The sequence below is a fragment of the Lissotriton vulgaris genome, chromosome 8, assembly GCF_964263255.1.
Source record: "Lissotriton vulgaris chromosome 8, aLisVul1.2, whole genome shotgun sequence".
In the NCBI taxonomy this organism is placed as follows: domain Eukaryota; kingdom Metazoa; phylum Chordata; class Amphibia; order Caudata; family Salamandridae; genus Lissotriton; species Lissotriton vulgaris.
The window spans coordinates 43913623-43926660 of NC_141696.1; the positions used below are offsets into that span (position 1 = coordinate 43913623).

Below are 13038 nucleotides of genomic sequence, written 5' to 3' on the forward strand. Positions count from 1 at the left end.
GATAAGTATAAAATTCTAATGCCATGCTCAGCCATTCAGAAAATGCAGGGATGCGCCATATTCACAAAGATACGGTGCACCCCTGCGTTTCCCCTAGAGCTTGCCCTAAATTAAGCTGCCTAGCGCCAACACTGGCACCCTTCCACCATAGTGCCAGGGTGCTTGCGCTGAGGGAATTATTGTTTATGTGCAGGAAGTTGCCATGTCACTAAAGGCGATTTTCAACTCCAAGGTGTGCCACATTGTACAAAAAACATAGAAGTTGCAAAGCATTCATTTTTTTATTGATTGTTTATGTGCATGAGCAATCATTCAAGGTGTTTTGTCGTTTCTATATGTGCTGCACAATGCAGCACATATAGAAACAGCAACAACAAAGAGAAAGTAAGCATTTCTTCGTGTTTCGCCATGTAAAGATCAGATTTTCCCAGGTCATGTTAAGACCATGTTTTCCCTGGTCTTAATTATTATTATTTTTTTTTTTTATAAAGACCTTTATTACATTATTTCACATTACACTGCTTTCAGCCTACAACACATAGGGCCGGCCGCAATAATACTTTAAATGTGCCCCAATTCTTTAAGAGCACAGGCCCCTTGCCGTTTCCCCGAGGTAGGGCGGCTTTACAGAATACGCGTGTATGCGATACCAGTTTAGAAGGCAGATCATTGGAGGTCCGATGTAGTTTTTTGTCGATAACTAAAACAAACAACATATAAACACATTCACATGGCAGAAAAACCATAGTCGGGAAACATGAGGTCATGGAGGGATGAGTTCCACATTAAGCATACAATAATTGAAGCATCAGTTGCGGGGTGAGGGGGCAGCGAGGAGACCATGCAATATGCAGAAGTATCGTATGTAGGCCTGGAATGCCATCTAGGGAGATACGGGAAAATCAAGGGTAAGATCTTGTGGGGGAGTACAAACATTCCCACGATAAGCATTCCATTGGGACCATATTCTACTCCACTTCTTGGGTCTGCCCCGGGACAGGTACACCGTCTTTTCTCTGAACATGCACCAGTCCATGTTTTCCTTCCAAGCCGATATCGAAGGCGGTCTGTGGGAACCCCACAGCTGCGCAATGTCCCTTTTGGCCACCATGTTACCAAGAGTAGCCCAAAGAGTCTGAGCCGTGTTATAGTCATTAGGTTCCCAAACATTAAGAAGGCATCGTCTGGGCTCAGGCTGAAGCGAGACCCCGGTGACCCTTTCCATAGCAGCATGCACTCTGTACCAGAAGGGCGGACATTGCAGGACACTCCCACAAAATATGAAAAAAGGTACCACTCATACCACAGCCACGCTTACATAGACCTTCCAGGGAATAGCCCATTCGTACCAGACGCGGACCAGTTACATACACACGATGAAGGATCTTTAACTGGACGAACCGAAGGCGGGCAGGGATGGCCACCTCCTTAGGGGAGGACACGGCCATTTGCCAGTCCTCGTCGTCCAATTCCAATCCGTCAGCGGTCCACAAAGCCCTGAGGTGCACAAGCAGGTCGACTCTGTTATTAATGAATTATGTATAAATCAGTGAGATGGTACTGTCAGGTACGTGGCCATCAAGGATACGGTCCTCAAGAGGCGAGGATTCAGGAATCTCCGTCCTGGAGGGGAAGGCAGAGAATAAGGCATGTCGCACCTGTACGTACCGAAAGAATTCCTTGTCGTCAAGCTCATATTCAGTCTTAAGCGCCTCAAAGGTCTTAACGGTTCCTTTGGACCAAAGATCATCAACCTTACTTACACCTATCATGTCCCATCTATCAAAACCTTTCGTCCTCCACAAGTTGCCCAAACAATCAGAATCATACAGCGGGGTTCCATGGGATAATCTATCACACCATCCCATGGCAGCACTCGCATCGCACCATACTCGCACAGCAATTTTGGCGGGTCCGACCAGGGTCTTATATGGTTCCTTAGAATATAATGCCCTATTGAAATTCCCACCCGGCAAGAGATGTTTATCCATTGCAAAGGCAGGAGTCGGACCAGGGGCATAAGTCACATGATTAACGGCACTAAGCTGAGAGGCCCAGCTAGTAAAAGAAAGAAGTAATCTGTAAACTATGTATAGGGATGTTGTGATCCCCTGCTCTTGCACTTACGTGGGGTTGATTTCTTGACAAGTCTCTTCTGTCTGCAGCTCAGCAGACAAAGGATCTTAAATAATGTGAAAGGAGGGTGATTTGTTGGTTGCATGATAGGACATGTGGATACTGTAGGAGAGTAGGGTCTGATTTCTACCCCCACTTTTTGCTATGTTTCACTGTTTTTTCGACTTTAGTCTGGCTGTGGCCCTGCTAATCAGGACAACAGCCTAGCTGTTCTCTCTCTAAATTGACTTAATGTACTTTAGGTACATACCAGATTGGTTACTGGGTCACCCTTATGAGTCCCTAGTATATGGTACCTTAGGTACCAAGGGCAAAGGTACCCCAGAGGCCTACCAGGGGCTGACGCATGTATTATGCCACCCCTGCGAAGCCTTCCAGAATGGCCCCACAGGTCTGCACTTGCAGCCTGGGTAAGGTGGTGTAAACACCCTTACTTAGATATACAGGGCCTCATTTATGAGAAATTACGATTTGCTGCGTGAAAGCAGCGATGCGTCACTTCTCAGTGCGCACACCTTGCAACATACCTGATGCGTCATATTTAATGTATGACGCATCATGTCGCAAGGAGTTACAGATACGTCAGTATTTCTGACGTATCTGTAAGCGCACAAGTGACGCATTGCTGGAGTGTGTCACAAAAGTGACGCATCTCCAGCAATGTGTCCTTTCAAATGGAGCAAGCCCCATGTGAATGGGCCTGCGTCAGTCTTACGCCTGCTGAGAGGCAGGCGCACAAATTTGATGCAATGGCATCCTAGAAGTGATGCAGTGAAATTTCATAGATTTCACTGCGTCACTTCTACAAGGCTTTTTGCGGGGGAACGCCCCCCCCTGCATACATTATACCTGACGCAGGTATAATGTAGCGCAGGGGTTTACAAAGTAACGCATCTGCTTAGATGCGTCACTTTGTAAATAGTGCGCAACAGGAGGCATGTTTTATGCCCCGATGAATCACAAAAAGTGACGCATCGGAAGCGCAAAACTGATGCAAGGCCTCATAAATGAGGCCCAGTATATCTATATCCTCTATATATATATATATATAGACAAATAGTAACCTATAAGTCACTCCTATGGCAGGCCTTGACAATCCTGAAGGCAGAGTGCTTGGTTTTGTGTGAGAGGGTGCCCTAGCATGAGCGGAGCCCCTCTGCAGCTTTCGGAATCCCTTCCTTATAGCTGTTCCATGATATAGCCACACCATATACTCCTTAGTGCAGTATAATCCTCACGGTTAATGCTAACTTTGGTTTGGCTTTATCAAAACATGTTGTGTTTGGTGTCAAAAACTTTGGAATACTACCCCCTCGCCACTTCTGGCAGCGAGGGTAGCATTCCACCCTTCTCGAGGGAGAAGACATGTACATACTTACTACAGTAAATCTTTAAAAGAGCCTTAGCATCACAAAATGAATGCTGCTGCCACAGACACGAGTCTGACCTCCTGCTGCTGAATAAAACTCTGGCAGGAGAGGCCAGCACAATAGGTTTCCTGTCCAAGGAGGTGCCAGCACCTCCCCAGACAGATTTTAGTGTATTGGGGCAGGGTGGGTTGCATTCAGTGAATGCTTTTCAGACACTGCCTGGGACACACAAGGTCCTCCATGCATTTCCCAGTTCAAACCGGTTGCTGGGACACTCAGCCCGAGCTCTGGCGTGAAACTGGACAAATGGGAAGGGGAGTAACTACCCCTTCCCCAGGTCCTCCAATAAATCTTGGACCTTCGACATTCCATATCGACTGTAAGATGGAAGAAATCTCCCTTGGGGTCAAGGAGTGACCTCCTTGTTCAAACAGGCACCAAAGAAGTATCTTGCCGGTCTGCATTTTCAAGGCTCCAGACAAATCCCGAAGAATCTGTGACACAGGACACAGACTTCAGACATCTCCGAGGCTGACACGAGTCCCCAACAAAGCTGAGACATGTAGCTATCACGAGAGACGTGGGTCCGGAAATTCTGGACATCCTGCAAGTTTGCAAGTACACCTATTTCCCAAAGTTGTGCATTGGGCTATTTATTGCCCTTGCGCCGATCACCTTTTGCACTGAAGCTGAGAGGCCTACACTCCACAAGTGTTTAGTGGGCCCGTTTTCTTCACCACAGCTCGAGGCTCCTTCGCGATCCCTAGCCCATTGGCTAGTGGGTCCCCACGAAGGACAATCCTTTGTTTCTTGGGATTTCCTGGTTGCTCAAGATGTGCCCTGACTCCACTCCAAAGGGTGAGTCCCTCAGACCTTGCTGGTCTGCACCAAAGCCAATCTTGTCATCTTGCGTGGGTTGCGGTTGCCAAGGCTTGTTGGGTCCAATCCGGATTCCGACGCTGCAGCACTCAACATCCTTTGTGGGACAGCTTGAATCCAGCTCCAGGACATTGTTGAAACCTCCTGGACTATGTGGCTGTAGAGTCAAGCTTCACCTACTTCACCTTAAAGCACCCGACATAGGCTGGCATCTTCCTGTCGCCATCCTGGTCACTGGCTAGTGACCCAGACTCCTTCCCCTCTGCTTTCAGGTTCTTTAGATCTCTGATCCACCCTTGGATCCATCCGGACACTTTGCTCCTAGTCGCCTGCAGCACTTCTTTGCAGCTCTCCATAGGAATCGATGACGAAATCCGACACAAAAAGACACCTATTCACCCGGCTTCCCTGGGTGAGGTAACACAAGTACTTCGGTGCTCCCGTGGGTCTTGACTCTCGAAGTGTCCAGTACTGAAGGGGTTCCCTCACATTCCACTCCTAAGTGTCCTAAACCTTTAACTTTAACTTTCCTTATAGAAGTCTATGGTGATTTGCAGCTCTGTTTAGACACTGCACGCGTCCCCAGTGGGTCTCCTGCGTCCCTACCTTGGATGGTTCCTGATTGCCCCAGCAGTTCTACATGCCCTAGGCCTCACTTCTATCCCTCACGTGGTTCTTATACCACTTTTTTAGAATATGGTTTGTGAGGCCCCTAGGGCAAATGGTATACTGTGCTAGTTTACTGCGTACTATTTAAGTCCTTGTATTGTACTTTTGCCCCTAGCCTCATAAAGAGACTAGAGGCATTGTGTTTAGAATAAATACATATATTTTATATATATATACCTTGTGTGGTGTGCTTTCATTTGATCATTCACGAGATTATAGACTGGTAAAACAAGCTGCTTTACATTCCTTGAAGACTTAGCCTGAAAGCTGCTCTCCACAGCTACCACTAGGATAGCTTTCTATAAAGGTTGTCCTAAACCTTCCATCAATAAGGGTCGTTTGGACTGGTGCAAGGTGCCCACTAGAATAGTGAACATCATACGCCAGGCCAACTTCTCACAGATACGTGTGTGAGTGAAAGAGTGAATGGGTGGATGAATGAGTGAAGAGATGGATGTAAGAATATTTAAGTTAAAGTGAGAGTGGATAAATGGATACATTTATGGATATATGGAGAAGTGTAAAAAGAATTGGATGAATGAAAGAGGGTGGGTGGATGGAAAAAAGGGTGAATGGATTGAATGAATGAAAGAGTAGATGAATGATTAGGAAGGATGAATGGATTAGTAAAAAGGAGGATGGATGAGTGGAATGAAAGGGTGGGCAGCTGGACGGAATGAAAAGGTGGATAGATGGATGAACAAAAGGATAGATAGATGGATGGATGGATGCATGGATGGATGGGTGGATGGATGCTGGGACGCCTTGATTACCCCAACTTTAGACGCTACAATGAGGTGGAGTTCTTGATGGGTCTCTTCTGTCTGCAACTTGGTAGACAAAAGGGAAGTTAGTGAGTGAAAGGATAGATGGATGGATATGTGAGTGAAAGGACGGATGGATGGTAACTTGACTTAAAGGATGGATGAGTGAAGAATGGATGGGTGAGTGAAAGAGTGGATTAATGGGTAAAAGGATGGATCAGTCAAAACAATGGATATATGAGTGAAAAGGATGATGGATGGATTAGATGAGTGAAAGGCAGGATGAACATATGGATGGAGTGAAAGTGTAGATGATGTAGTGAACGAACTGATGGATAAGTGAAAGACTGGATGAATGAAAGAATGGATGAGGGAAATAACAGATGCATGAGTGATGGGGATGGTGGATGGGTGGATGAGTGAATGAATGTATGACTGAAAGGGAGGGAAGATGAATGAAAGGGTAGATGTATGGATGAGTGAAAGAAGGGATGGGGGAGTGAAAAGTCTGATAGATGATGGACAGATTAGTGAAAATATGGATGGATGAGTGAGTGGGTGGATGTGTGAGTGAAAAGTTAAGTGAATGGATGAGTGGCTATGCAGAAGGATGAGTGAAAGGCTAGATGACTGGGTGGCTGAGGGAAAGATAAATAAATTAATGAGTAAAAGGGAGGATGCATGGAGTGAAAGGGTGGATGGGTGAGTGAAAGGGTGGATGGATTCGTTATAGGGTGGATGTAGAGATAGATGAGTGAAAGAGAGGATATTGAGATGGATGAGTGAAAGGGAGGATGTATGGATGGATGAGTTAAAGGGTGGATGTAGAGATGGATGATTGAAAGGGTGGATGGGTGAATAGGTTTGGAGATGCATGCATAGGTTTGAATATGACTGGGTGGATGGAAGGAACAGCGAATGATTGAATGAAAAATAAATGGATGACAGAATAAAAAGGTGAAATTGTGAATATCAGCAGGATGATGAAAGGATGAACGGATAGATACGTGGATGGGAGAGAGAAGAGAGCTCGTATGGGGAGGGTCATGATGACTTGCTTCATTTCTTGGTGCCATAAAGCTTTGGGTCGAAGTAGGGCATATTTTAATTTTCTGGCTACTCCTATGCCCATGTACTTTTGCTTGCCTAGCTTAGAACTCGCCAGCTGTGAATAGAACCGTTATACAAACAGCTGGGTTCTCATAGCCACTTGGCAGCACTCAGAATCTTAAAGGCGGATCCTCGCCCCCTATTTGCAACTTCTGTTGCCAAGTTTTGGGGCATGTGGGGTCCATATGAACACTGGCGATTCTTCCAGAGTAGCTGACAGCGTGCTTTGCACCTTGGCTTTGCCTGTGTAATGTTTTTTTTAGATTTAACTGCTTAAATCACTTAAGCTCTGTACTAACCCATGAACTATTTCGGACACATGTTGCTGCTCTGACATCTTTGATGATTTGTGACTGTTGACATCTGTATTTCACTATACCTACTGCTTACATTTTATAATGATCTTTTTATTGAGCTCACATATTTAGTGACGGATTACTGCTGGGTTCATTGTTTTATCAATTCTTTTATGTATACTTTTATGGCATGGCTGCCGAAATTAAGGTATTTGACATCAAATGAGAAATAAATATGGCAGGTGACAGAAAAAACATGGTGTTTCCTTACTGTCCATATCGGTCGGTAGCTGCCCAAAAAGTGTGAGGAAAGGCTGATATATCACACTGCGGAAGATCCAGTCCAACCGCTCCTCATTATGTACAAGGATCACTTGTTTAGATACACCAAATGACACAACCCAAACAGCCAGCAAGAAGAGAAAGGAGGTGATGTCCTTTATCTGAAAAAGAAATAAAATAATGTAACTCCTTTTGTCATGTGCCCGGGTAAGGCCCAAGTAATGAAGCTGCACATTTTCTTACATTGTCGTAAGTTTGCACAATAACAATTCTACTGTGACCTTTTGCACACACTTAAGTACGTGACAATGTTGGATTAGTTTCTCTGAAACTACTTGTATTTACACATCCAGCTTCGCCTAACATTATCACTATGCCTCCAACGCCATGTACAAGACCCTTTAACAAATTATGTATAAACTTTGTTCTATCTTCAATCTCGGGGTGACAGGGCTATCAATCAATCAATCAATCAAAGCATTTATAAAGCGCACTACTCACCCGTGAGGGTCTCAAGGCTCTAGTTGCTGCTACCGGTCGAAGTGCCAGGTCTTGAGGTGCTTCCTGAAGCAGAGATGGTCACGGGTCAGTCGTAGGTGAGTGGGCAGGGAGTTCCAGGTCTTCGCTGCCAGGTAGGAGAATGATCTTCCTCCGGAGGTCGTTCTGCGTATTCGTGGGACGATGGCGAGGGTGAGGCTGGTGGAGCGAAGCTGGTGGGTGGGGGTGTAGAACGAGAGTCGGCTGTTGAGGTAGTCGGGACCATGTTGTGGAGCGCTTTGTGTGCGTGGGTTAGCATTCCGAACGTGATCCTTTTGTTGACGGGGAGCCAGTGGAGGTTTCTCAGGTGGGTGGTTATGGCGAGGGATGTCGAGGATGAGTAGAGCGGCGGCATTTTGTATGCGCTGGAGCCTCGTCAGAAGTTTGGCGGTGGTTCCTGCGTATAGGGCGTTCTTGTAGTCCAGTCGGCTGATGACTAGTGCCTGGGTGACTGTTCTTCTGGTTTCTGTGGGGATCCACCGGAAGATCTTTCGGAGCATTCTCAGGGTGTTGAAGCATGAGGATGAGACGGCGTTGACTTGTGTGGTCATCGTGAGGGAGGAGTCCAGGATAAAGCCCAGGTTGTGTGCGTGGTCCGTGGGTGTCGGTGCGGTTCCCAGCGCCCATGGCCACCAGGAGTTGTCCCAGGCAGATGGGGACTGTCCAAGGATGAGGACATCCGTCTTGTCCGAGTTGAGCTTGAGACGGCTGTGCTTCATCCAGTCTACTACTTCTTTCATCCCTTCCTGGAAGTTGGTTCTGGCGGTGGCTGGGTCCTTGGTGAGGGATAGTATCAGCTGGGTGTCGTCGGCGTAAGAGATGATGTTGATGTTGTGTTTTCGTGCGATGGTGGCGAGGGGGCTCATGTAGATATTGAAGAGTGTTGGGCTGAGTGAGGATCCTTGAGGGACGCCGCAGATGATCTCAGTGGCCGCGGAACGGAAGGGGGGAGAGGCGGACTCTCTGGGTTCTTCCGGAGAGGAACGAGAGGATCCATTCCAGGGCCTTTCCTTGGATTCCGGTGTTGCTGAGGCGGTGTATTAGAGTGCGGTGGCATACGGTGTCGAAGGCTGCTGAGAGGTCCAGCTGGATGAGGCCAGCTGTTTCACCGTTGTCTATTAGGGTTCTGATGTCGTCTGTGGCTGCGATGAGGGCGGTATCTGTGCTGTGGTTGGCTCTGAATCCGGACTGGGAGGGGTCGAGCGAGTTAATGGCCTCCAGGAATGCAGTCAGCTGTTTGTTGACGGTCTTCTCGATGACTTTAGCCGGGAAGGGGAGGAGCGAGATGGGTCTGAAATTCTTGAGGTCCTTGGGGTCAGCTGAGGGTTTCTTCAGGAGGGCGTTGATCTCTGCATGTTTCCAGCTTTCAGGGAAGGTTGCTGACGTGAAGGAGCCGTTTATGACGTTCCGCAGGTGGGGTGCGATGGTGGTGCCGGCTTTGTTGAAGATGTGGTGGGGGCATGGGTCGGGCGGGGAGCCGGAGTGGATAGTGCTCATGACGTGGGTGGTGTCTTCAATGCTGATGGGGGTCCAGGAGTCCATGGTGATGCCGGGGGTCGTTGGTTTGCTGTCCTGGAGTGGAGTTTGGGGTCCGAAGCTGTTGTGTATGTCTGCAATTTTGCGGTGGAAGAACGTGGTGAGGGAGTTGCAGAGGTCTTGCGAAGGGGTGATGTTGTTTTGCTGGCGTTGGGGTTGGAGAGCTGTTTGACGATGCTGAAGAGTTCCTTGCTGTTGTGGGTGTTGTTGTCCAGTCGCTCTTTGAACGATGTTCTCTTGGTGTTCCGGATCTGCTGATGGTATTCGCGGGTGGAGGCCTTGAGGGCTGTCATGCTTTCTGTCGTTCGTTCTTGGCGCCAGGTATTTTCAAGTGATCGGCAGGTTCTCTTTGCGGTTTTGAGGGCGTCTGTGAACCATGAGGGTTTTGTGGAGGTGGTTTTGCTGTTGGGGTTTTTCAGTGGAGCGTGGTCGTCGGCACAGTTGGTGATCCACTGTGCGAAGTTGAAAGCTGCATCGTTGGTTTCGGGTATGTTGGTGTCAGCAGGTGGGTTCTGGCTCAGTGACGTGGTAAGCTGGTCAGTGGTGACTTTGCTCCAGCATCTGCAGGGGATCTGATGTGTGTGGTGGTGAGATGTAGTCTTCTTGAATGTGAAATGTATGCAGCTGTGGTCGGTCCAGTGTAGTCCTGTGGAGTGGTTGAAGGCGACGTTGTTACTGGCGGTGAAGATGGCGTCGTGGGTGTGGCCAGCGAGGTGGGTGGGGGTGTCCACCAGTTGCTTGAGTCCGAGGTTGGCAAGATTGTCGTGCAGGGTGGTGGTGTTGTTGTTGTTGTTCTCCAGGTGAAAGTTCAGGTCTCGTAGGAGGATGTATTCTGGGGAGGCTAGGGCGTGCGGGCTGATGGCATCGGCGATGGTTTCGCTGAATTGTGTGTGTGGGCCCGGGGGTCTATAGATGAGTGTTCCTCTGAGGGTGGGCTGGGGGTCAGTGTGGATCTGGAAATGTAGGTGTTCGGCAGAAGAGATGGTGTCTTCGGCGTTGGTCGTGATGCTAATGGTGTTCCTGTAGATGATGGCGATCCCTCCTCCTGTTTTGTTGATACGGTCCTTCCGGGTGATTTTGTAGCCATCCGGGATGGCTATGGCGATGTCGGGGGCTGAGGAGGCATTCATCCAGGTTTCCGTGATGTTGTTGTTGAGTCGAGGAGGTCCCAGAGTTCGATGGCGTGCTTGTGAATGGAGCGGGTGTTGAGGAGGATGCACTTGAGGTGGTTGTTGTTGCTGTTTGCTTTGTCGGGCGGGGGATGGGGTTTGAGGCAGGTGAATTTGCAGGCTTGGCAGGTGAAGGGTCTGTGGGTGCGTCTTGGTGTGGCTTGATAGCAGGCGGGCGCTCGTCCGGTGTTGAGTGTGTTGAGGGTGGCGGTGTTGTATTTCAGATGGGTGGTCTGGGTCCGGCGAGGTCCAGGGGTTCTGGCGCTGGGCGCGGTCCAGGCGCGGACGGGCGCAGACAGGCTTGCCTTTGGCTCGGCGTCCTCCATAAATGGCGAAGTGGGAGGGAGGAGCACCTGGGAGGCGGGAGCGGGGCGGCGAATGGGTGTCGGGGGGGCGTGGTACAGAAGAAAAAGGGGGATGGCCGCAGGGGAGCAGCGGCGGGAAGAGGGGAGTGGGGGGGCACGGAAACGGGGGAAACAGTTATGGAGAGACCTGAAAAATAAGCCAGAAAATAAACAGTCAGTAGCAAAAACAGGGCGCAATGCAGATGCAAAACTAAGAAAAGATACTTCAGAAACACGAGAGCGGCAGTGAACTCGCGGCAGCAGCAGTGATGGGGCAGAAGTCCTGGTCACCTACGGGGAGCCATGCGGTGCGTGGTCAAGGGTCTACATATCCTTAACATTGCTAATCTGTACGCACATTGCAAGGCTTCTTTCTAGTACAAATAATGAGCATCCCAAAAGATTAGCAGAGGAGGTACTTCAGCTGACATCATGCATTGGTCTGACATCTCCGTGTCCAGTTTGTGATCAAGAAGGGGTCCTTCATTCTCTCCCGACAGGCAATGGGGTTGGGTCATCCCTTGGGGAGATTCTTGGCTCTATACCCACACACATTCTAGATACACTCGGAGTAAGATTTGGCATTGTAGGAGAATGCTTGATTACTGCCTTGTTTATATATGCCTGCAAATATACACTCATTTATCACTATGATAGAACTGTATCTACTGCTTACTCTTTTGGTGCTCGTAATCACTTTCATCTGCTTCTGTCTACTTATTATCGCAGCACACATATTATATACAAGAATAAAGTTGTTTCAATAAATATATCGAAAACGTCCCACTATGTATTCTCTTTATATTTTTCTGAGAGCAAAAAGCATGAGTGACTGATCTGTTTCCACGATCGCTGAGGGTTTTTATGTTCCATATTTGCCAAAACCATTCGCTCCTTCAAAAGGTTAGGGGGGCTTGTGTTGGCACTGTGAGCTAGCTGGCATCTAGGCCAACATACCCTATGGGGTTGCCCGGAATCAATCTAGGCCCCTCACCCAAAGTTTAAGTTGTCCAATAAACATTCAGATCCAACGGATTAGTAAGAACTACACAACATGGCCCCACCAATGTTGGGCGGGTTCTTATTTAATGGTCTAGCTGAGTAGTTCAGTCTTGCTTTCTCAGAGATTCCTACTCAGCTCCAAACCGGGGACGCTCATGGTGGGAACATGAAATCCACCTCAGATGAGTAGGTATACCCTATGTATTGACTGTAGGATATTCAAGCTTGTAGGGTTACAATTTTCCAACATTGTGTAAACCCTATCCCCAATTCATTTTCAAATGTTCTTACTTATTTCAAACAATGAAGAGAAGGAGAACAAGAAGTTGTTTTAAATATCACAGAAAACTGCATCCAAGCAGATACTATGAGATTATTACAAAATGATCTCCCGGCGTGGGTGGCGATGTTACCTTCATGGTTGAGGCACACGAGACCTTCAGAACAGTGGTATTTTACTCTTGGGTTAAATTCCCAGCTGCGGGTGCTCACACAAAATTGTTTCACTCTTACATTGAAGATGAAGCACCAGATGAATACTTTCCATATGTACACATAGAAGCTCCATTAACTTTCCAAAAACACATTAATTTGTTCAAAGGTGCTCTCCCCCATACCACAGAAAAAGTGAGACTTGGTCCGCTCAGTAAAGAAGGAGCAACCTGGCTGGTCTTAGCTGCTTGTACATCACATCCCGATTTTACTGAATTCAATGCTGCAGAATTATATTCCCTATATGAGGAACTAGTAAAAATGTATATAAATCTTAAACATCATAGTGCGAACACTATCAGTTAACCCTGTGCGGCCTGCTCAGGCTATACAACTTCAGTTGGCTACTATGGGAATCAGCCCACAAACGGTAAATGCCGTTATGGGAAAGATTCCTACCATTCGCGTGCAAATTCCGCTCTGGACAACACAGCAAACAAGTCAGTTTGAAG

The 13038-nt window shown here is 47.8% G+C and overlaps 1 protein-coding gene across 1 annotated transcript in view; it reads right to left on the bottom strand.

The window, feature by feature from the left end:
• The window catches only part of LOC147693350 (transient receptor potential cation channel subfamily M member 2-like), a 1918272-nt gene that overhangs the window by 425873 nt on the left and 1479361 nt on the right, over positions 1–13038 (bottom strand). Inside the window, exon 26 of the mRNA XM_086933680.1 lies at positions 7496–7667. Within this exon, the coding sequence (XP_086789806.1) occupies positions 7496–7667 (172 nt within the window). The remainder of the gene's footprint in view (positions 1–7495; positions 7668–13038) is intronic.